The 22,543-nt window shown below is 40.3% G+C and overlaps 1 protein-coding gene across 1 annotated transcript in view; it reads left to right on the forward strand.

Moving 5' to 3' along the window:
• The window catches only part of LOC111723743 (cadherin-related family member 3-like), a 75,748-nt gene that overhangs the window by 8,781 nt on the left and 44,424 nt on the right, over positions 1 to 22,543 (forward strand). Inside the window, 2 exon segments of the mRNA XM_023510706.1 lie at positions 6,315 to 6,486; positions 8,501 to 8,589. Of these exon segments, the coding sequence (XP_023366474.1) occupies positions 6,315 to 6,486; positions 8,501 to 8,589 (261 nt within the window).

A 22,543-nucleotide genomic window follows, 5' to 3' on the forward strand; every position in this document is an offset into this window, starting at 1 on the left:
AAAAAAAAAAAAAGCCTTGGGCATATCAAGATCCATTTATTTTACAGATATTTATTAAGGATTGTCTCAGACACAGGTTAATTCCTTGCTTTCATGGCATTTACTGGTTAATATGGAGACACATTAATGCAGTGAATGCGTACATTAGCACAACATTGTAAATGCAATAAGAGCCATGAAACACCCATAGATCTGTAGGAGCACCAAAGGGATATTTGACCTAATCAGACTTCTCCGAAGAAGATCTCCATGAAAAGCAGTATGCAGAATGGATAGGAATAAAATAGAAAATGAAGGAGGGAAGAATGCTCTAGGTAGATGGAGCCAGCATGTGCAAGGGCTCTGTGGCTAGAAGCCTTGCAAGGAGAAGGAACTGAAAGATCAGTATGACAAGAGCTAAGAGGGATGGGTGGTGGGTGATTAGACTGCAAGGGAGTTTGGGGGCAAAGCTTGCAGAATCTATGAGCCATATTAGGAAGTTCAATTTACCACGTAGGTATAATAAAGCTAATTTCTTCTCTGGAGCAAAATTCAGGCAGATGTATGGCTCACTATAAGAGATTCAGGTTCCCGAAGATTAGGATTCCTTAACTGTTAATATGATGTAAACCCTCCGTGTGCACAGCATTTACCTGGGCCCTGCTGCATTGCCCCTATGGGACTTGAGAGGACGGGGACCAGTGTGAACATGACACCTGTCCTGTTTTCTCTGACACTTATCACAATAAAGTTCTGAAGAGCAATGTGTGGTTAGCTGATCTAGCCTGGTTCAGCTCTATGCTGTGGGTTGCATTTAGGTCTGTCTCTTGTGCCTTGCATTCTCCTTGGGACACTGGCTCCAGAGACTCATTCTTCTCTGAGCAAAGGAGGCAGCAAGAGGCCTCCCCCCCCCCCCACAAGCACATTTGAGGACCCACATCTGCTCATATCCCACAAATTAAGAAGGGCAAGTTGCATATCTAAGCCATGGGCTGAAGAAATATAATATATCTTGTTTTTGTTGGAGGAACTTCAAAGTTACATGGCAAAGGACAGAATACAGAAAAGCGTAAAGAATTGGGGGCGTTAAATCCACCTGCTACATCTAAGAAACCTCCGCAGAGTTACACAGAAAAGAGACAAGATTTGCCTGCAGTTTAAATAGCTGTGGTGAGGAGCACAGGTTATGGAGGGGCAAGGGAGGTCTGTTTGGAGGCTCTTGAAGATTCTTGCAAAACCTTATTGTCCGGTGGCGCCTATAGCTCAAGCGGCTAAGGCACCAGCCACATACACAGAGGTGGTGGGTTGGAATCCAGCCGGGGCCTGCCAAACAATGACAACTACAACCAAAAAACAGTCAGGTGTTGTGGTGGGCACCTGTAGTCCCAGCTATTTGGGAGACTGAGGCAAGAGAATCACTTAAGCCCAGGAGTTGGAGATTGTTGTGAGCTGTGACACCGTGGCGCTCTACTCACGGTGACAGCTTAAGGATCTGTCTCAAAAACAACAACAACAGAAAAAACTTATTGTTGACTTTTCAATTTGTTTCCAACTCTAGTTTGGTGTAAAATGCTATTTCATAATTAGATTTTTGTTATAAATCTGAACAGCAGCAAAGTGGGTTCAGTAGTTTTGCTTATTTCTTGTGTGTATGCATGTGTGTACATGAGGGAGCGAGCATCACTGTTCTAAGCAGATCTCGAGGCCCTGATAAACTCATTTTTCTTTTTTTTTAATTTTAATTTAATTTTTTTTATTTTGAGACAGAGTCTCTCTATGTCTCCCTCCATAGAAGGCTGTGGCATAACAGCTCACAGCAACCTTAAACTCTTGGGCTTAAGCAATTCTCTTGCCTTAGCTTCTCAAGCCGCTGGGACTACAGGCGCCTGCCACAACACCCAGCTTTTTTTTTGTTGTAGTTGCCATTGTTAATTGGCAGGCCTGGGCTGGGTTTGAACCCGCCAGCCTGGTAGATGTGGCTGGCGCCCTAGCCACTTGAGCTACAGGCACTGAGTCATAAGCTCATTTTCCAACCACAGCTCTTCTAGTTACTGGCAGCCTGAGTTGTTTTACTTTTCTGTGCTATGTTTTTTTCCCTCTATATAAAGATATTAATAATAATAATAATAATATTGCCTCTCTCAAGGATTAGTAGGAAGATTCTAAGAGATAATGTATGCAAAGTGCCATCTTATTGCTTGGTCCATAATAAGCAGTTACAACACAGTAGCTGTTACTATAATAAATATACTTCAACATTCAGCATTATAATAGCTAGATTACAGATGATAAAGAAAAATAAGAAAGATGTGGCTACATGATCATAACCATATTATAGACTAGCTTTAGACAGCTTTAGAAGCAGTTCAGTTATGCAGCAGCTTCACAGCATGGAAGTACACCTGCAGATAAAGGCTAAACCAATGAATTAATATCTGTCTCCATGATGAGCAGCATAACGGGAGACAGACTGTTCTATTTGGAGTTTAGCATATCATTATCCTTAGGGCGTATATGCTCGTTAGGTTTGTAAAAGACCAATAGAGCTTAGGAGGGGTGACTGGTCAGGCAGTTGAACAACAACAGGAAAACCCACAACCATCACCAAACACCAAATTAGTCTCCTGGAGAATCAGTAGCAAACAATAGCAAAGCTTAAAGGGAACCGATTATAGATAAATCAATGGAAATGAGACAAGGTACACTCCAGTTATGTCATCTGCAAATTGCTACCTGTCATTGAGCAACATAAAGGGAGTTTCATAGGCAGGATGGGAAAATGAACCCGTTACCCTTTCTGTGTATTCTTCCTATTCCCTAAATGGGAATGATCTCCCAAAAGGGGACATAAACTATGTTCTTGTCTTCTTCCAATGTACAGTGGAAAGAATGGACATTTGCATTAATTCAGTAAGTATTTGTTGAAATGTATGTGGAGCCCTCTGAGATGCTAGGGAATAAGATGGACACATTTGCTGCCCCTGTGGGACTCCCAGGGTGGAGGCAACCACACTAGAAGGCCCAGTCCGAGCCCCAGGTTGTGCTCCATGGGTAAGGGTGTTCCTTGAGGACAAGGATGTGCTTAATCAAAGCTAGAAAACCTCATATATCTTAACATCAGGCTATGGCATTAAATTAACTTAGGCAGAATTAGGGTATGATGAAAAGAATAGAGTTTTAGAGTCAGGAAGACTTGGCTTTGAATCTCAGCTCTGTTGCTTACTTGCTGTGTTATCTCGGGTGAAGTGTCTAACTTCCAAGCCTCAGTTTCCTCATCTGTAGTATTTATCCATTTATTCCAAGGGATAATTGTGAGCATTGAAGACATAAAGTGTCTAACCTATGGCAACTGCTCTGTAGAGGATAGCGCTTTTCCTGGAATCGTGAAACTAACACCCAGGCACTGCTGTCAGTGGAAGTGCTGGTCAGTGCGAGGCCAGCAAGGGGCATGTCCTGCCTTTTCTTGCAGCATGACTTTCTTAGTTACCTTATGGAATCTAAGCTTTGGTTTCCTCATCTGTAAAACAGGGATACTAATAGTACTTCTCTTACAGGCTTGTTTTGGTAATTTTTTTTTTTTAAGAGTCAGAGTCTCACTTTGTCACCCTTGATAGAGTGCTGTGGCGTGACAGCTTACAGCAACCTCTAGCTCTTGGGTTTAGGTGATTCTCTTGCCTCAGCCTCCTGAGTTGCTGGGACTATAGGCACCTGCCACAGTGCTCAGCTATTTTTTGTTGCAGTTTGGCTGGGGATGGGTTCGAACTCGCCACCCTCCCTATATGGGGCTGGCGCCCTACTCATTGAGCCACAGGTGCCACCCTGTGTTGGTAATTAAATGAGGTAAAGAGCTGAGAACATTGCCTGGCACAAAGAAAATGCTTAACAAATGTCATCCCTTATTAGTACAAGATGGTGAGATGACAGCATGCTCTTCTGAGAGTCAGTGATTCCTTTATGAGAAGGCAGCTGTATCAGTCACATAGTATATGAGTAAGAGCACAGACTTTGGTGTCAAAGTCTGGATTCATGTCCTGCCTCTATTCCTTACTGGGTAATCTCTCTATGGCTCTGTCTTTTAATTTATTAAATGGGTGTGGTAATAGTACCAATCACACTGGGTTTTTTTAGGGTTAAATGATGTAACTAGTCTTAAACACTTATAATTGGTATGTACTAAGTGCTCAATACATGTAAGCTATTAGTATTGCCTTAGAATCCATAAACATCATAGACAAGGGGTTCATGCTTTGACAAAGAACATCCAGAGGCAAGTATCCAACTCTTTTCAGTGGGTTTTCCTATTCAAGAAAATCTGTTTTCTGTTACTTTACTAAAAAGAAAACATTAGAAACAACCATCCACTAAACATTCCATGTCACACATGGAAAGGACATTAGCAAAAAAATTTTTAAGTCTTTTGTGTAAAGATAAAGGCATCCAAGCCAGAGACCTGAAAGACTATGGCCAAAGTCATGGAGCCATTTCATTCTGGAGATGAAAATGTAAGCCAGTTCTCTCTCTGTCTTTTTTTTTTTTTTTTTTTTGATAGAGTCTCTTTCTGTTGCCCTGGGTAGAGTGTTATAGCATTATAGCTCACAGCAACCTAAAACTCCTGGGCTCAAGAGAATATCCTGCATCAGCCTCCCAAGTACTTGTGACTACAGGTGTACACCACCCTGCCAGGCTAATTTTTCTTTTTTTGTTTATGTTTTGTTGTTGCTTTTGTTGTAGAGACAGGGTCTGGCTCTTGCTCAGTCTGGTCTCAAACTTGCCTCAAGCAATCCTCCTGCCAGAGTGCTAGGATTACAGGCACCTGGCCAAACCCAGTTCTCTTCATGTTCAACTTCAGGAGGTATCTGAACATAGGACAGTTCAAACACCAGTGTGAAAACCATGAAGGAAAAAAAGAATAGGAGATGTGAAGCGACTAAACAGGCAAAGGATAGGAGGGACTCTTATCTTGTTCTTTTATCCATTTCCGGTGACAGGCAGTTTAGACTCATGATCAAGAGCACCAAGGTGGAGTCCAGAGCCATTTGTATTCCTATCCATGAAAACTGGCTGAGCTGCTTAACCTCTGCAAGGCTTAATTTCTACACCAGTAAAATGTACCCATTAATAGCACCCATTTGCAATTTCAAAGATAGAATGAGATATTTGTAAAGTGCTCAGAATAGACCTTGGCAAATTAAAATGGAGGAGGGACTCAATAAATGGTGAACTTTGCTATTAGAAAGAATCATGGAGCCCAAGTCAATGAGAAATGCAAATCAAAAGTACTTTGAGATACCCTCTAACTCCAGTAAGAGTAGTCCACATAACAAAATCCCAAAACTACAGATGTTGGCATGGATGTGGAGAAAAGGGAACACTTCTGCACTGCTAGTGGGAATGGAAACTAGTATTTTCCTTTTGGAAAGAAGTTTGGAGATCACTTAGGGATCTAAAAATAGACCTGCTATTTGATCCTGCAATTCCTCTACTAGGCCCCCAAATCACTTTATAACAAAGACATTTGCACCAGAATGTTTATTGCAGCCTAATTCATAATTGCTAAGTCATGGAAGCAACCCAAGTGCCCATCAACTCATAAATGGATTAATAAATTGTGGTATATATATGCCATGGAATATTATGCAGCCTTAAGAAAAGATGGAGACTTTACCTCTTTTATGTTTACATGGACAGAGCTGGAACATATTCTTCTTAGCAAAGTATCTCAAAAATGGAAGAAAAAGTATCCAATGTACTCAGCTCTACTATGAAACCAATATATAATCACCCACACTTCCATATGAAAGCTATAACCCAGCTACAGCCTAAGATGAAGCAGGAAGAGGAGGGAGAGGGGAGGGGGGAGGATGAGTGGAGGGAGGGTAATTGGTGGGACCACACCTATGGTGCATTTTACAAGGGTACATGTCAAATCTACTAAGTGTAGAGTATAAATGTCTTAACACAATAATTAAGAGAGTGCGGTGAAGGCTATGTTAACCAGTTTGTTGTAAATATTTCAAATTGTATATAAACCCAGCACATTGTACCCCATAAATGCATTAATTTACCCTGCTATTATTTAACAAAAAAATAGAAAGAATTATGGGAAGGTGAAAAAATGAAGGAGAAATCATTTAATACAATATAAGTGAATCCTTTGTTCATATACTCTTTTTAATAAATCAAATAACTTTGCTTCCACATCTTAAGTACATAAATTTTATATCTTTTTAAAAAATGTTGATTGAGACTGGGAATTACAGATTAAAATACTCTGTCTATATCCTTATGAAGCCAGTCATTCATTCCATTATTCTGCACTTTAAAAAAAAATTTAGTTATTCACCACTGGAGTACCCAAGTTGGACTTTGAGACGGTGACGCTCTATTCCCTGGTAATCTACGCCGAAGACAAGCAAGGGGCAACAGCATCACAGACCATTTTAATCCAAATTGCAGATGTGAATGAGCCACCCATCTTCACTGGATCCCTTGCCCAGGGGGACCAAGGTACAGAGACTCTTTTCTTGGGGGAAGAAGGCTCCAGTGGACACAACACATACGTAGACCTGCCCTGTGCTCTATGTGCTCTCAAGGCATCATGGTTATAACAGAAATAAGGAGAATAGTAATAATGACAGTAAGAAAAGATGGCTGACACAGGCTGGGCACTCACTATGTATGGGGCACTGTCCCAGGAAATTTAACTGGATGCCTTTACTTAAAGCTCACAGCACTAGAAGAGAGATAGGTTCTGCTCCTAGTCCCATTGCATGGATAACAGAAAGTAACTTGCTCAGTGTTGAGAATCATTTATGTATTTGTTTTGATTCTTGCATACTAAAATCTTTTCTCTTATTTGTATGATTATTTCATAACACGGTGTGTCTGTGTTATGAAGCCAGAAGCTTCATGAGGACAAGGACCATTCATTTTTCTCTCCTTCTTACTCTATTTTTACCATGCATGTATTTTTTTCTTTTACTCTGGTCTCTCTTTCAATATAGTCAGATGTTTAATACTTACATGGCTCTCTATTATAAACAAAAACATTTGAGGCTCAGACATTGGGATTGCCACTCACTGGGAAGAGTTCCTTGTCTGAGTCTTGGTTTCCTCATTGATGAAATAGGGATATGAATCCCTTTCTGATGAAACTTACCTGACATAGTGTTTTTATTTGTTATTTTTTTGAGGTGGAGTTGAGTGCTGTGGTGTCATGATAGCTCACAGCAACCTCAAACTCTTGGGCTAAAGCGATCCTCTTAACCTCAGTCTCCTGAGTAGGCACTCAGGCACTTGCCACAACGCCTAGCTAGTTTTTCTCTTTTTAGTAGAGACAGGGTCTTGTTTTGCTCAGGCTGGTCCCCAACTCCTAAGTGCAAGCAATGCACCTGCCTTGGCCTCCCAGAGTGGCATGAGCCACCACACCTGGCCTGACACAGTGTTTTAAGGGACCAAGCATAAAATGTTTTAAAGTGCCAGGCACATAGTAAGTGCCAATAAATGTTAGGCTCCTTCCTTTCCCTTCCTTCTCCAAGCAGATGATATTCTCCCCCAGGCCAGATCCAAGGTCAAATTATGCTCTTCTAACTTCTAAGACAGTAAGCTCAGTGCCAGAGAGCTTGTGGAACTTTGTGAGCTTATTTGATCAGCAGGCCAGTGCCCTGGCTACAGTCCAACCTCTTTTGCTATCCACAAGTCCCAACTCCTTGCCAAAATGGTGCAGCAGAGGCTGGGCGCAGTGGCTCACACCTATGATCCTAGCACTCTGGGAGGCCAAGGTGAGTAGATTGCCTGAGCTCATGGGGTTGAGACCAGAACAAGACCCATCTACTTGGGAGGCTGAGGCAATCACTTGAGCCCAAGAGTTTGAGGTTGTTGTGAGCTATGACACCACGGCACTCTACCAAGGGTGACAAAATGAGACTGTCTCAAAAAGAAAAAAAAAAAGTGGTGCAACAGCTTCTCTCTTGGTGGGTCTTCTCTTTAGACTCTCAGGCATCTCACACAGCCCCAGGATCCCTGATTCCTGGAAGAGGGGTTTGACCAACAAATTTGCAAGTTTGTGTTCCCCACGGTTTTAAAATCACATGAGGAGAGTGCAAAATTAGGGAGAAAACAAATATTAATAAAATAATCAGGTACTATTGATATAATAGCTGTGTGACCTTGAGCCAGATATTCAATCTTTGTAAACCTCAGTAAAATGGAAAGAATAATAAAGTCATTTAAGATGTTAAGTGCTTAGCGATTAACAAGCACTCAAAAAAAGGTTCAACATTGTTGTTTAAATTTATAAATCTCTTTGCTCTCTACCTGACATGTAAGACATAATTGATAAATGATGTTTGTTATTATTATTATCTTTATTATGTGTTTAATGGCAATCAGCCTATAAAAAAATCTGTGCTGAGCAAGCACAATGTCTTAAGTTTTATCTAAAATCTAAAATTGGATGAAGGGTTTTGGGCCTGTAGTGGAGAAGCTCATTCAAGCACGTTTATTGTACATTTTCTGGCAGTTACTGAGATTTATATTCTGGAAGATACTGCCCTGGGCACAGTCATTTACAGAGCAGCAGCCAAGGACCCAGAGGATGCTGTTTTGGAGGTAATTTATGTTTTGGGACAGAGAATATCAGTGCCTAGTGGTTTTATGTGTTGTGATTGCATTCAAATATAAAGATACAGAAACAATCAAGTCAATTATACTCACAGTTTAGCTTTCAAACATACCCGTACCTTTTGCTTCAATTATCAGGACCTTTCAGGTGAAAATGATCGAGGTCTGGGTTGTCTGGGTAATTGCTTCTCTTCTAATACATTCCATCCTGTGCAGACAGGTCCAGCCTAGTCCTTAGGTAACTTTTAACAAATGATGGCCAACCTGTCTCATTTCATTCTTGGGAATCTTGGCTACATATGCTATAGAGAAAAAAATTCAGCTTTCTGGCAAAATTAGCTTGTATTTCAAAACTTCAGGTCTTGTCCTCAGGGTTTATAATGCCCCAGAGGAGGAAAACTATGGCTTGGTGTCAAGAGGCTTGGGTTTAAGTCCTAACTTTACTACTGCAAATCACTTAATATTTCTGCTTTGCTGTTTCGATTGTAAAACTGGGAAAATGCTGCCCTCTTTGTCTTTTGTATTGCTTTTTCTCATAATTAAACATAAGAGTGAATATGCAAATAATTTTTAAATTGGAAAACATCTTGCTTATGCCAGGATTTATATTACGTTCTTAATTTTTTTATTTCATATGAAATGGTTACGGCATTGTTAAGCTATCATGTTTATAGCTAATGCATTGATAGACAAGAATATCATGTCTTTAACTTTTAATGTTGTACTTAGCTTTACCAAACTAACTAAAAAAATAAGAGAATTGTATATGTTGATGCTGCACACTCACCATTTATACCATTTACAACTTACTGAATCCTTGCTCAAGGCAACTTGATTTTTACCAAATTTTCTTTACGCAGAAGATGTCCCCTAAAATCCGAGGTATTGTCTATAGGACTTTTGAAAGTATTGAAAACACTTGAGTAATTATGTAAAGGAACACGGCTATTGTCAAGCTTCCCCACACGCGTTTGTTCCCTCCTCCTCCCAATAGCACAGTGCAACATCCGGGATGGAAGCATGGGACTGGAAAGGTCATAGCTTCCTTTACAACATGCAATTAAACTACCTAATCATGCATATTGCTCCAAATCAACAGGTTCAAGATTATAGTATTGTTTTTTTTTTTTTTTTTTTTTTTGAGACAGAGCCTCAAGCTGTCCCCCTGGGCAGAGTGCCATGGCATTACAGCTCACAGCAACCTCCAACTCCTGGGCTCAAGCGAGTCTCCTGCCTCCGCCTCCCAAGTAGCTGGGACCACAGGCGCCCGCCACAACGCCCGGCTATTTTTTGGTTGCAGCCGTCATTGTTGTTTGGCGGGTCCAGGCTGGGGATTCGAACCCGCCACCTTAGGTGTACGTGGCTGGCGCCTTAGCCGGTTGAGCTATAGGCGCCGAGCCAAGATTATAGTATTGAATCCGGCACTGAGCAGGAATCAGATATCATATCACAGTCGTTTCCTTGGAGTTGTCCGAAGCAGCTCCCCCACCATGTTGACATTTTAGGGAAAATATAGCACTGTTCAATCTGGGTTAGCTGTGACTCTAACATGCAATCAAAATGACTTTCTAGACAATTTCAAATGAAGGAGTCCCAAATGCTTGCTCATACAGATTAAATGCTTCTGGGCCTGGCCCTATACTTTTCTCAGAAGTGAATTTGTTCCTGGGCCATATTTGGAAGCCCCAACTAATGTTCTCTGCATTTTACCAAACATGGCATGACATTTCAGTGGTGACACAGGCTGTGGAAACTTACATTTAGACACACTCCTACACACATCTTTCTTACACAGTGGATCAGGCCAGATGTGCTACTCAAGTCCTCACGACTGGGTTACAATCTTCATTAGTTTGCATCTTCTCGTTTATTCAGAGAGAAACTGGTTCAAATGTGAGAAAGAGCTTTTTGCAGCCCGATGTGTGAGGATGATAAAATAACATGAATAATTGTTAAGAGTTTACTATGTGACTGGCACATACTTTAAATCATTGAATTCTCACATTAACCCCTGATGTAGCTGCCGCTATTGTCTGCTATGATATTACCCAATGGATCAACAAACTAGGTATTACAGCTGGGCATAGGGGAGCACGGCCATAGTTCCAGCTGCTAGGGAGCCCGAGGCAGGAGGATCACTGGAGCCCAGGAGTTTTAGTTCACTCTGGGGAACATAGGAAAACCCTATCTCTTTAAAAAGAATTAGAGTATTATGTATTTAATTTATAGAGAAGGAACATAAAGCTAATAGAAACTAAGCAATTTGCCTGAACAGTAGATGGTGGAGTTGTGATTCAAATCCATGTCCTTGTTCTAAATCTTGTGTGTCTCCTGTCATACCAACAGTTCCCAGGGTGTATTCCACAAGACCAATGTTCTACCAGAGACTCTATTAGAAAAATAAAAGATCCTGGGATCAAATGATTTAGGGAAACAGGCAGGGCAAAGTGACTCACATCTGTAATCCTAGGCCGAGGTAGGTGGATCACCTGAGCTCAGGACTGTGAGGCCAGCCTCAGGTCTTTAGGAGAGACCAGCAAGACCCTGTCTCTACTACAAACAGAAAAATTAGCTGGGTGTTATTGTGGTGGGTGCTTGTAGTTCCAGCCACTTGGGAAGCTGAGGCATGAGGATTGCTTGAGACCAAGAGTTTGAGGTTGCTGTGAGCTATGATGACACTATGGCACTCAACCCCAGGTTGAAAGAGTGAGTGTCTCAAAAAAAAAAAAAAAAAGAAAAAAGAAAAAAATCCCCCCTGAATTCACAATACATAGCATATTAAATGCCCTGCAAAATTGTATGGCAGGGAGTTGTTTTTTTTATCAAGTTTGTTCTAATTGTTTGTCTATAACACTTTTATTTTTATTTTATTTCTTATTTTTTTAATATTTATTTTTAAATTAAATCATCTCTGTGTACATTAATGCAGTCATGGGCTACAATGTACTAGTTTTATATACAATTTGAAATATTTTCATCAAACTGATTAATGTAGACTTCATGGCATTTTCTTAGTTATTGTGTTAAGATATTTATATTCTACATTTAGTAAATTTCACATGTACCCTTGTAAGATGCACTGTAGGTGTGGTCCCACAAGTTACCCTCCCTCCACCCATCCTACCCGCTCCCTTCTCCTCCCTCTCCCCTTTCCCTTTGTTTTTGGGCTATAATTGGGTTATAGCTTTCATAAGAAAGCTATAAATTAGTTTTATAGTAAGACTGAGTACATTGGATACTTTTTCTTCCATTTTTGAGATACTTTGCTAAGAAGAATATGTTCCAGCTCCATCCATGTAAACATGTAAGAGGTAAAGTCTCCATCTTTCTTTAAGGCTGCATAATATTTCCTGGTGTATATATACCACAATGTATTAATCCATTCGTGGGTTGATAGGCACTTGGGCTTCTTCCATGACTTAGCAATTATGGGCTGCAATAAACATTCTGGTATAAATATCTCTGTGATAATGTGATTTTTGGTCTTCTGGATATAGTAGAGGAATTGTGGGATCGAATGGCAGGTCTATTTTTAGATTCCTAAGTGTTCTCCAAACATCTTTCCAAAAGGAATGTATTAGTTTGCATTCCCACGAGCAGTGTAGAATTGTTCCCTTTTCTCCACATCCATGCCAACATCTCTGGTTTTGGGATTTTGTGATGTGAGCTAATCTTACCGGAGTTAGATGATATCTCAAAGTAGTTCTGATTTGCATTTCTCTGATGATTAAGGATGATGAGCATTTTTTCATATGTCTGTAGGCCGTGCACCTGTCTTCTTCGGAGAAGTTTCTCTTCAAGTCCCTTGCCCACCCTGAGACGGGATCATTTGTTCTTTTCTTGCTAATACGTTTGAGTTCTCTGTGGATTCTGGTTATTAAACCTTTGTTGGAGACATAACCTGCAAATATCTTCTCCCATTCTAGGGCTGTCTGCTTGCTTTACTTACTGTGTTCTTGGCTGTGCAGAAGCTTTTTAATTTGATCAGGTCCCAGTAGTGTATTTTTGATGCTGCTTCAATTGCCCGGGAGGGTCCTCCTCATAAAATATTCCCTCAGGCCAATTTCTTCAAGAATTTTCCCTGCACTTTCTTCTAGTATTTCTTTTTTTGCAGTTTTTGGCCGGGATTGGGTTTTGAACCTGCCACCTGCAGTGTATGGTGCCGGTGTCCTACTCCTTTAAGCCACAGGCACCGCCCTCTTCTAGTATTTTTATAGTTTCATATCTTAAGTTTAAACCTTTAATTCAGTGAGAGTCTATCTTAGTTAATGGTGAAAGGTGTGGGTCTACTTTCAGTCTTCTACAGGTCACCAGCCAGTTCACCCAGCATCATTTGTTAAATAGGGAATCTTTTCCCCACTGAATGTTTTTAATTGGCTTGTCAAAGATCAAATAACGGTAAGTAGCTGGGTTCATCTCTTGGTTCTCTATTCTGTTCCATACATCTACCTCTCTGTTTTTGTGCCAGTACTATACTGTTTTGATCACTATCGATTTATAGTATTGTCTGAGGTCTAGTAACGTGATTCCTCCTGCTTTGTTTTTATTTTTGAGTAATGTCTTGGCTCTTCAAGGTTTTTTCTGATTCCATATAAAATGAAGTATTATTTTTTTGAGATCTTTAAAGTATGACAGTGGAGCTTTAGTAAGAATTGCACTAAAATTGTATATTGTTTGGGGTAGTATTGACATTTTAACAATGTTGATTCTTCCCAACCATGAGCATGGTATGCTTTTCCATTTGTTAACATTTTTAGCTATTTCTTTTCTTAGAGTTTCATAGTTCTCTTTATAGAGATCTTTCACGTCCTTTGTTAGGTAAACTCCCAAATATTTCATCTTCTTTGGCACTATTGTGAATGGAATAGAGTCCTTAACTGTTTTTTTTACCTTGACTATTGTTGGTATATATAAAGGTTACCAATTTTGAGTGTTGATTTTGTAGCCTGAGATGCTGCTGTATTCCTTGATCACTTCTAAGAGTTTTGCAGCAGAATCCCTGGTGTTTTCCAGGTATACAATCATATCATCTGTAAAGAGTGAAAGTTTGATCTCTTCTGACCCTATGTGGATACTCTTGATCACCTTTTCTTGCCTAATTGCAATGGCTAAAACTTCCATTACAATGTTAAAGAGCAGTGGAGACAGTGGGCAACCTTGCCTGGTTCCTGATCTGAGTGGAAATGATTTCAATTTAACTCCATTTATGATATTGGCTGTGAGTTTGCTGTAGATGGCCTCTATCAGTTTAAGAAATGTCCTTTCTATACCAAATTTCTTAAGTGTTCTGATCATGAAGGGATGCTGGATGTTATCAAAAGCTTTGGCTGCATCAATTGAGAGAATCATGTGGTCTTTGTTTTTTAATTTGTTTATGTGTTGAATTATATTTATAAATTTATGTATATTGAACCAGCCTTGAGACCCTAGGATAAAACCCACTTGGTCATGGTGTATAATTTGTTTAATGTATTAAATGCCCTGCCTACCAAATGTATGGTAGGGAGTTGTTTGTTTTATCAAGTTTGTTCTAATTGTTTGTCCATAACACTTTTTAAAAAATGTAATACTGCACTACCTCCTACTGTAAAGTTGATAAAATGTGACCTATCTCAGGGGTTATAATGGCTCAAGTGGTTAAGGCGCCAGCCACATACACCTAAGGTGGCGGGTTTGAATCCAGCCTGGACCCACCAAACAACAATGGCGGCTACAACCAAAAAAATAGCCAGGCGTTGTGGCGGGTGCCTGTGGTCCCCGCTACTTGGGAGGCTGAGGCAGGAGACTCGCTTGAGCCCAGGAGTTGGAGGTTGCTATGAGCTGTGATGCCACAGCATTCTACCCAGGGGGACAGTTTGAGGCTCTGTCTCAAAAAAAAAAAAGAAAATTCTACTTCTTGTGGCAATGTAAAATGCCTCTGCATAAGAAGTAGGAGAAGAGAATCATCTTGTTCAATATTTATGGTGTCTTTTCCTTTCTCAGTGATGAAATAAACTTATTCTCCAAAAGTCATCTTTCAAAGTAGTGTGCTGCGCCCCAGTGTATGTATGAACACAGTTAATTAGCACCTTGTGAAAACAGGCCCAGGCATTCAGGGCAAGAAGAACAGAGAGAGAGGGGAGAAAGAGAGCTTGAGATTGGGATGTGATGAGAGTATTTTCATAAAATAAGGAGTAATGTCTGAATTTCAATGTAAACTAACTCATTAGAGGTACCCTAAAGATAGTGATAAATCTTGGAATATAGATCTTGGAACATATAGCGGCATTCTATTAATATACTTTTATTTTCTTTTAGGCATTGATGATATATTAGGAAATAATCAATGAAATTAATATGATAATAACTTGTCTGAAAAACTATAAAAATTTTGATAAAGAATAACTTCTGAAAGTTTCCTGGTAGCTCTTGAAAGAAAAAAAAAAGGATCGTTTAGTGATAAATGTAAATTTACTTTTATGGTTTCATTATTTTTTTTCTCTTTGATAAAATAAGTGGAATGACTGAATGTAGCCCACAGATTTTATATGGAAATAAGCAATATTATCTATTCAGTCAGGTATATTGACTGAAGGCTGATGATGATCAGATTTTTATGGGAAAGTGATATTTGGAAATTCTAAGAGGCATAATTAGTGATGGAACCATCAAAAGACTTCACAATTATATTGCAGCAAAGCTTATAATTATAGGTCTTAGGATTTTAATTACATGCTCCTATTTTATAATTCAGCTATAAAACAAACATGAAAAGGGGGGAAAAGATGAATCTATGGAGTTAGAAAACAGAATGTAATTTTTGCTATTGTAATTAAGGTGGTGATTTTGGTTTTAATAGATTTTTAAGTATAATCATTTTAGAGAAAAGTCTCATGTCCTTTGAATGGCATCTGTATACTCAGTTTTTATAGGTACATGGAGGGAAGCAACACTTGTCAAGTGGGTAAAATGTATTCAGCTGTTGGAAGTAGTAGGTCATGTCATTTTTGTACATATTTTTCAGGTAAAATGAATAAATAGCATATTTCTTCCTTTCATGAACATTAATCACTCAGAGAATATATTAGGATTACGGTGGTTGCAACTAAGAGAAAACTTGAGGCAAATGAGATTTGTAGCTGCAATACCCAAAAAGCCCAGAGATGTTCACTGGATTTGAGCACAACTAAATTCTGGGTTCACCTGATATGATGACATGTACTCCAGGACCTACCACGTTCAATCTGCCCTGTCATCTTTGGAAGTGAGTTAATGGCAGGAGTGCAAGTTCCAATAGTTACAGTTGCAGACCTATTGGGAGTTCCCTGCCCAAGATCTCAGGGCATTGCCGAGGCTCTGATTGGTTCATGTGCTCGTTATTAATCGATTGATGTGACAAGGTAGAATAGGATGACCTGATTGGCTTAGGCCTAGGTCATATGCTTTACCCCCAGGAATTGTGTGTGGGAAGAGTTCAGACTGCAAAATCCCTGACTAAAGGTGAGATAGGGTTGTTTCAACAAAGAGTTGCAATTAAGAGTACCTAAATGGAGGTCAGATATGGTGGGTCACCTCTGAAATCCTAGCATTGTGGGAGGTTGAGGCAGGAGGATTGCTGAGTTCAAGACCAGCCTGAACAAGAGTGAGACCTTGTGCCTACTAAAAACAGGAAAAAAAAATGAATAGTGCAGGCCTGTATGTCTCAGCTACTGGGGAGGCTGAGGCAGGAGGATAGCCCAGGAGTGTGAGCTTCCATTGGGCCACTGCACACTAGCCCTGGCAACAGAGCCAGACTGTGTGTCTCCAAAAAAAGGAAGGGACCTAAAGGGATCTTCTACAGTCCAAAACCAAGTCCCGGTCCTTGTGGTGAGTGTATCTATAATGAATCAGCCTATTCTTTACTCTGTTTTGTGTAAACACAGCCCATTTATAATTTGAAAATTTCTAAATTCCTTCTCATTTTGCCCATGTTGGTCAATAATAAAACTGTCTTTTATTCCCCTGAAAATATTTATAGAAATAAAAATGTTCAAATCAAGTAACATTTACTGGGAGGTATTATTTGGCAAAAAAATCATTTCCTCTTGTGTTTTCATAAGACTAATCGTACTTTGTCATCATTTAAAAAATGCCGGCTCAGTGCTTATAGTTCAGTGGCTAGGGCACTAGCTGCATACACCGGAGCTAGCGGGTCCAAATCTAGCCCGGGCTGACAAGCAGCAATGACAACTGCAACCAAAAAATAGCCAGGTGTTGTGGCGGGGTGCCTGTAGTCCCAGTTACTTGGGAGGCTGAGGAAAGAGAATTGCTTAAACCCAAGAGTTCAAGGTTGCTGTGAGCTGAGACTCCACAGCATTCTACCCAGGGCGACATAGTGAAAATCTGTATCAAAAAAAAAAAAAAAAACCCTCTCTTGTGAAATTATAAACTCTGTAAAAGGAGGAATTGGGTCTATCTGGTTTGTTACAGTACCCTGATGTCTATGAAATGCTTGAAGTCAATGGAAAAGGCCTTAAAATAAGGTATTTCCCAAAAAAGAGCTTAAAATGTTTTGATATTCAATTCATGCATCAGAACAAACATTTTGAGATACGCAAAAATCAAGACATGTAAAATTCACCATGTATAATTTTTAAAAAATTTTAGAAGATGCTGCAAAACACAGTTAAAACTGTTTGGAAACTTCCTTTATTTATTAATTATATGGGCTGGGTGTGGTAGCTCATACCGATAATCCCAGCACTCTGGGAGGCTGAGGCTGGTGGATTGCTTGAGCTCAGGAGTTCAAGACTACTCTGAGTGAGAATGAGATTCTGTCTCTACCAAAACCAGAAAAACTAGGTGAGCACTGTGGTCAGTAAATGTAGTCCTAGCTACTCGGGAAGCTGAGGCAGGAGGATCACTCTATCCCAAGAGTCTGAGGTTGCTATGAACTATGACAAAATAGCACTGTACCCAGGGGGTAGAGTAAAACTCTGTCTCAAAAAAAATTTATTTATTATGTGAATCATTATTGAGTGCCTATTCTGAGTACACTATTCTAAGTGCTAAGACGACAATGTTGAATTTACAGTCATAGAATTTACAGTTTAGCAGGAAAATTGGCAGTAACTAAACAACAACTAATTGATATAATGTCAGATGCTAAATGGTATGAGAAAAAATTAAGGCAAAAGAAAAGAGAATGATGGGGAGAGGGGATAACAATGTGTCTAGTCTGCATAGGGTGGTTAGGGAAGGCCGATCTCAGGAGGTAGCATTAGATCAGAGGCCTGAATGAAGGGAAGGTGGGAACCATGCATATATTTTGGGGCAGAATATTGCAGACATAGGCAACAGCAAGTGCAAAGGCCCTGCGGAAGAAACAGGCGTTACCATTTTTAAGGACTACAATGATAGCCATGTGACCAAAAGCAAAGAGAGAGTGGGAGAGTTAGAAAGATGACGTGGGAGATGTGCTCGGCCATCAATTTAGACAGGTCCTTTTAAACACTGATATGAACTTCATAGTTTCTTTTGATTACTGTGGGATTAATGCACTTGGAAGTTTGGGGTTGGGGAACAAATAATGTTAATTTTTTGTTTTTGAGACAGAGTCTCAAGCTGTCGCCCTGGGTTGAGTGCCATTGCATCATAGCTCACAGAAACCTCCAACTCTGGGGCTCTAGTGATCCTCTTATCTCAGTTTTTCAACTTTTTTTTTTTTTTTTTTTGAGGCAGAGCCTCAAGCTGTTGCCCTGGGTAGAGTTCTGTGGTGTCACAGGTCAGAGCAACCTTAAGCCATTCTCTTGCCTCAGCCTCCCAAATAGCTGGGACCACAGGTGCCCGCCACAATGCCCAGCTATTTTTTTATTGTTGCAGGTGTCATTTTAGCTGGCCTGGGCCGGGTTTGAACCTGCCAGCCTTGGTCTATGTGGCCGGTGCCCTACCCACTGAACTGAAACTGAATTGAAAAACTTCCAGTTTTAAAATTTTTAGTAGAGAGGGGTCTTGCTTTTTGCTCAGGCTGGTCTTGAACTTGTGAGCTCATGCTATCCACCTGCCTTGGCCTCCCAGAGTACTAGGATTACAGGTGTGAGCCACCACAACCAGCCTTTTTTTTTTTTCTGAGACTGAGTCTCACTTTGTCACCCTCGGTAGAGTGCCGTAGTGTCATAGCTCATAGAAACCTCAAACTCCTGGGTTCAAGTGAATTTCTTGCCTCAGCCTCCCTACTAGCTAGGACTGCAGGCACCTGCCACAATGCCCAGCTTTTTTTTTTTTCTTCCTGTTGTTGTTGTTTAGCAGGCCTGGCCCAGTTTGAACCCACCAGCCCAGGAGCGTGTGGCTGGTGCCCTAACCACTGAGATACTTATTTTTAAAGATCAAACTATTGGATAACTGTTAAAATATTGACTGAAAAGAGGCAAGAGTGGACATAGGGAGCCATTTAGAGGTGATTGTATTAGTCTAGATGAGAGATGGTGATGGTTTGGTCCAGAATGGTGGCAGTTGAGATGATGAGAAGTCATATTTTATAATTTTTTTTCCCCAACATTTTATTAAAAATCTTTTAAACTATATACAAATTTTGAAAGAGCTAAAAAATGGAAAGAGTGAATTCCCATATTCTTATCAATAGATTCCATAATTAATAATTTGCCATATCTGCATTATCACCATGATCCATCCTTGCATCCATGTAACAATTCCTCTTATTTTATTTATGCTCATCAAAGTAAGTTTGGAACATAGTTACCTTTCACTCCTGAATATTTTGGTAATTTGCATGTATTTTGAAGGAAATGTTGACAGACTTGTAGACAAACTGGATGTGGGGTGTCAAGGAGAAAGAGGAATCAAGACAGTTTTTATGTTTTTGGCCTGAGCAACTCACTGAAGAGAACTGGGGTTGAGGACGGACATTGCATTCTTTGTTTGGGATATGTTTAGATTGAGAAGCCAATCAGATGTCCGTGAAGAGTAGGCAGCTAGATCAATAAAGTCTGGAGCTCAGCAAAGACAAGGGGGCTGGACCCTCAACTTGGAGTTACCAGTTTGTACACAGCATTTATAGTCTGGGACTAAATGAGATTACCCTAGGAGTGAGTGTGGATTTAGGGAAGAAAAGGTCCAAAGGGTGAGCTTGGGGATGCCCCAACATTTGGAAGAGGAGGAGGATGGAGTGAGTGAGATTTAATAGGACCAATAAAGTGAAAGGAAAGTCAGGAGAGTGGAACATCTCCAGAAGCACAGGAAGATGTGTTACAAGGAGCAAGTGCTGCCGAGTTTTTGAGGTAGATGAGGGCTGAGATTACCAGTCATTGACTGGGGCAATATGCTGCTAAGTGCTAGAACTCAGATAAGTACCCGGCCTATGGCAGGTAACCAATGAGTGAATGAATGGAGATCTCTAATGACCTTGATAAGTGTGTCCATTCAGTGCCAGTAGTGAGAATGAAAGTCTGATTAGAGAAGCTCCAAGGAAATGAGAGGCAAGGAAAGAAGTGAGCAGAGACAGCTTTCAAAGAATTTTCCTAAAAAGCAGAGCAGAGAAATTATGTAGTACCTGAAGGGGAATGTGGAATCACCAGAAATTTTCATTTTGAAATATTATAGCCTGTTTTATGTGAATGGGAATAATCCAGCAAAGAGGCGAAAATTAATAACACAGGAGTTAGTGGCAACAATTGCTGGAGTGATGCCCTTGAGTAGGCAGTGGACAATGGCATCAGAGCATGAATGGAGTGCATGCTGTAGAAGTACAGCTCGTTATCTAAAGAGACAGGGCAGAAGATGGTGTAGAGGGGGCATATGCAAAAAGGAGAGTAGAGTCGTTGCATGTTCATCTTGTTGCACACCCACAACTATTTGTTGAGTGCTTCTTAGTGCCAGGCGACATTCTAAGAAGTGGGGCTTTACCAGGGAAGAAAAGAGACAAAGACGTCCGCCCTCATGGACCTTATATTTTAGTGGTAGGAAGGCTGATTATATCATCATTATATATCACGTGTTGCCAAGTGTTATGGAGGAAAATAAAGCAGAGAAGGAGACAAGAAATGGTATAGTGGAGTAGTCCGCAATTTTAAAATGATAGCCAATGATTTAAAATAAAGTGGCAGTAGGTTTTTTTTTTTTATTTCTTCTACTCAATGAAATAGGAAACAAAGCCAGCAGTGGAGGGAAATAAAGCTAGGAGAGGAAGGGGGTCACCAGAGTTCTGGAGACTTGAGGAAGTGGAGGAATTCACTGCTTCCAAGAGAAGGAGAGGGAATCATCCGGAGAAACGTAAAAGGTGGACAGAACATTCAGAAAGGAGGTGGAGGAAATAAGCAAGCTTGCTGATAAGAGCTGAGTTTTTGAGGGCACCTTGGAATGACTGGTGAGATGGGGTGGAAGGCACTGGTGATGAGCATTGAATTTCCTAGGGTGACTGAGGTTTACCTGACATGTCGTGATGGTTGCTTACGGGAGGCAGGGGACGTGGACAGTCTGTACTGGCTATAACTTTTGCTCGAGATGGATCTCTTAGGAAGTTTAGATAGTCGATGTAGTCAGTGCCACCAAGGAGGATAAAGTTGTCATCTCACTGGGAGTAAGAAGAGCTCTTTGGGTTCTCTTAAAACCAGCTGCGGTCAGTGTAAAGAAAAAGACGATAGGAAGGGAAGGGCTAACCATCCTGGGAGTCAGGCCACAGGAATCCATTATTTAAGTCTATTCTCAGGAGTAAAATGAAATAAAATTTGGCAATGATTAGCCTGTTCAGTATCAACAGCCAACCAAACAGGACAGACAAAACATTTTGCTGTTGGCATAGCAACACTTTATTTGGGTAGTGCCTATGTACACAAACCTTTGCACCTATTTAATAAAAAGAAAACCTTTTGCATCTAGGAGGAAAATGAACTCTTTGGGCTGCTCAATGTCAATTACAGAACAAGGGAATGATTTGCTTGTATCTAATTAGTTTGTGGTCTTGTAGAACATATCAACACTCTTATAAAGCTGTAATACCTTTTTTTCCTCCTTCACATAAACAGGAGTGGGCTTTGTTCTCATAGCAGCCCCTCAGGAAATATTTGTAGAATCTCTTGAAAGATTAATTTCTGATTTGCTCCCAGTTGTCTAGTCTTGTACCCTAATCTCATCTTAAAATTTCATCTCTTTGTGACATCAAGAGTGGGGTGGGGGGAGGTATGAGTCATACAATATGATAGTCTTGGAAAATTTTGGTATGTGATGAAATATTATTTAGTTTAGGACAGAGGTTCTCAACCTGTGGGTCGCGACCCACAGGAACTGTATTAAAGGATCGTGACGTTAGGAAGGTTGAGAACCACTAGTTTAGGCAGGCACTAACCAAATGAATTTGAAAATGGAGGCAATTATCTGGGTTATTCAGGCTCAAAACCAATTTTGCTTGAAATAGCTACATAATTGGGGAAAAGCAATGTTAAGAAAAGCTTTAATTATCTAGAAAATATTTTTAATTCTCCACATGAGAGGCAGATGTTTGGAGTACACTACAATCATATTTTTCATAAATATTTGGGGGGCAGTGCTTACTTCTTAATTTCACAACTTGTGACATCCTCCACAAGATGGCATGCAAGTTTGTAATATACTGTAGCCAATAGTCTTGCCACTGCTAAATCATCTTACAACAAGCAATAGCCTCTGAACAATTGCACAAGACATATTTATTATTTTTTGCCTTACAAATTGCAAACTTGTATATTTGGCAATGCTTTCTACAGGTAATGCCTTACAAAGATATGAGTGTAATTATATGAAGGATATGTGAAAAGAGATCAATAATGTAAGTCTGTTTTTCCCCAAGGCAAAGGAAGATTTGGCATTGATTAGCCTGTTCAAAGTCTACACTGTTGGCTCGGCGCCTATAGCTCAACCGGCTAAGGCGCCAGCCACGTACACCTAAGGTGGCGGGTTCGAATCCCCAGCCCGGACCCGCCAAACAACAATG

This window comes from Otolemur garnettii, unplaced genomic scaffold (assembly GCF_000181295.1).
Source record: "Otolemur garnettii isolate 467f Iridium unplaced genomic scaffold, OtoGar3 scaffold00015, whole genome shotgun sequence".
NCBI classification, from domain to species: domain Eukaryota; kingdom Metazoa; phylum Chordata; class Mammalia; order Primates; family Galagidae; genus Otolemur; species Otolemur garnettii.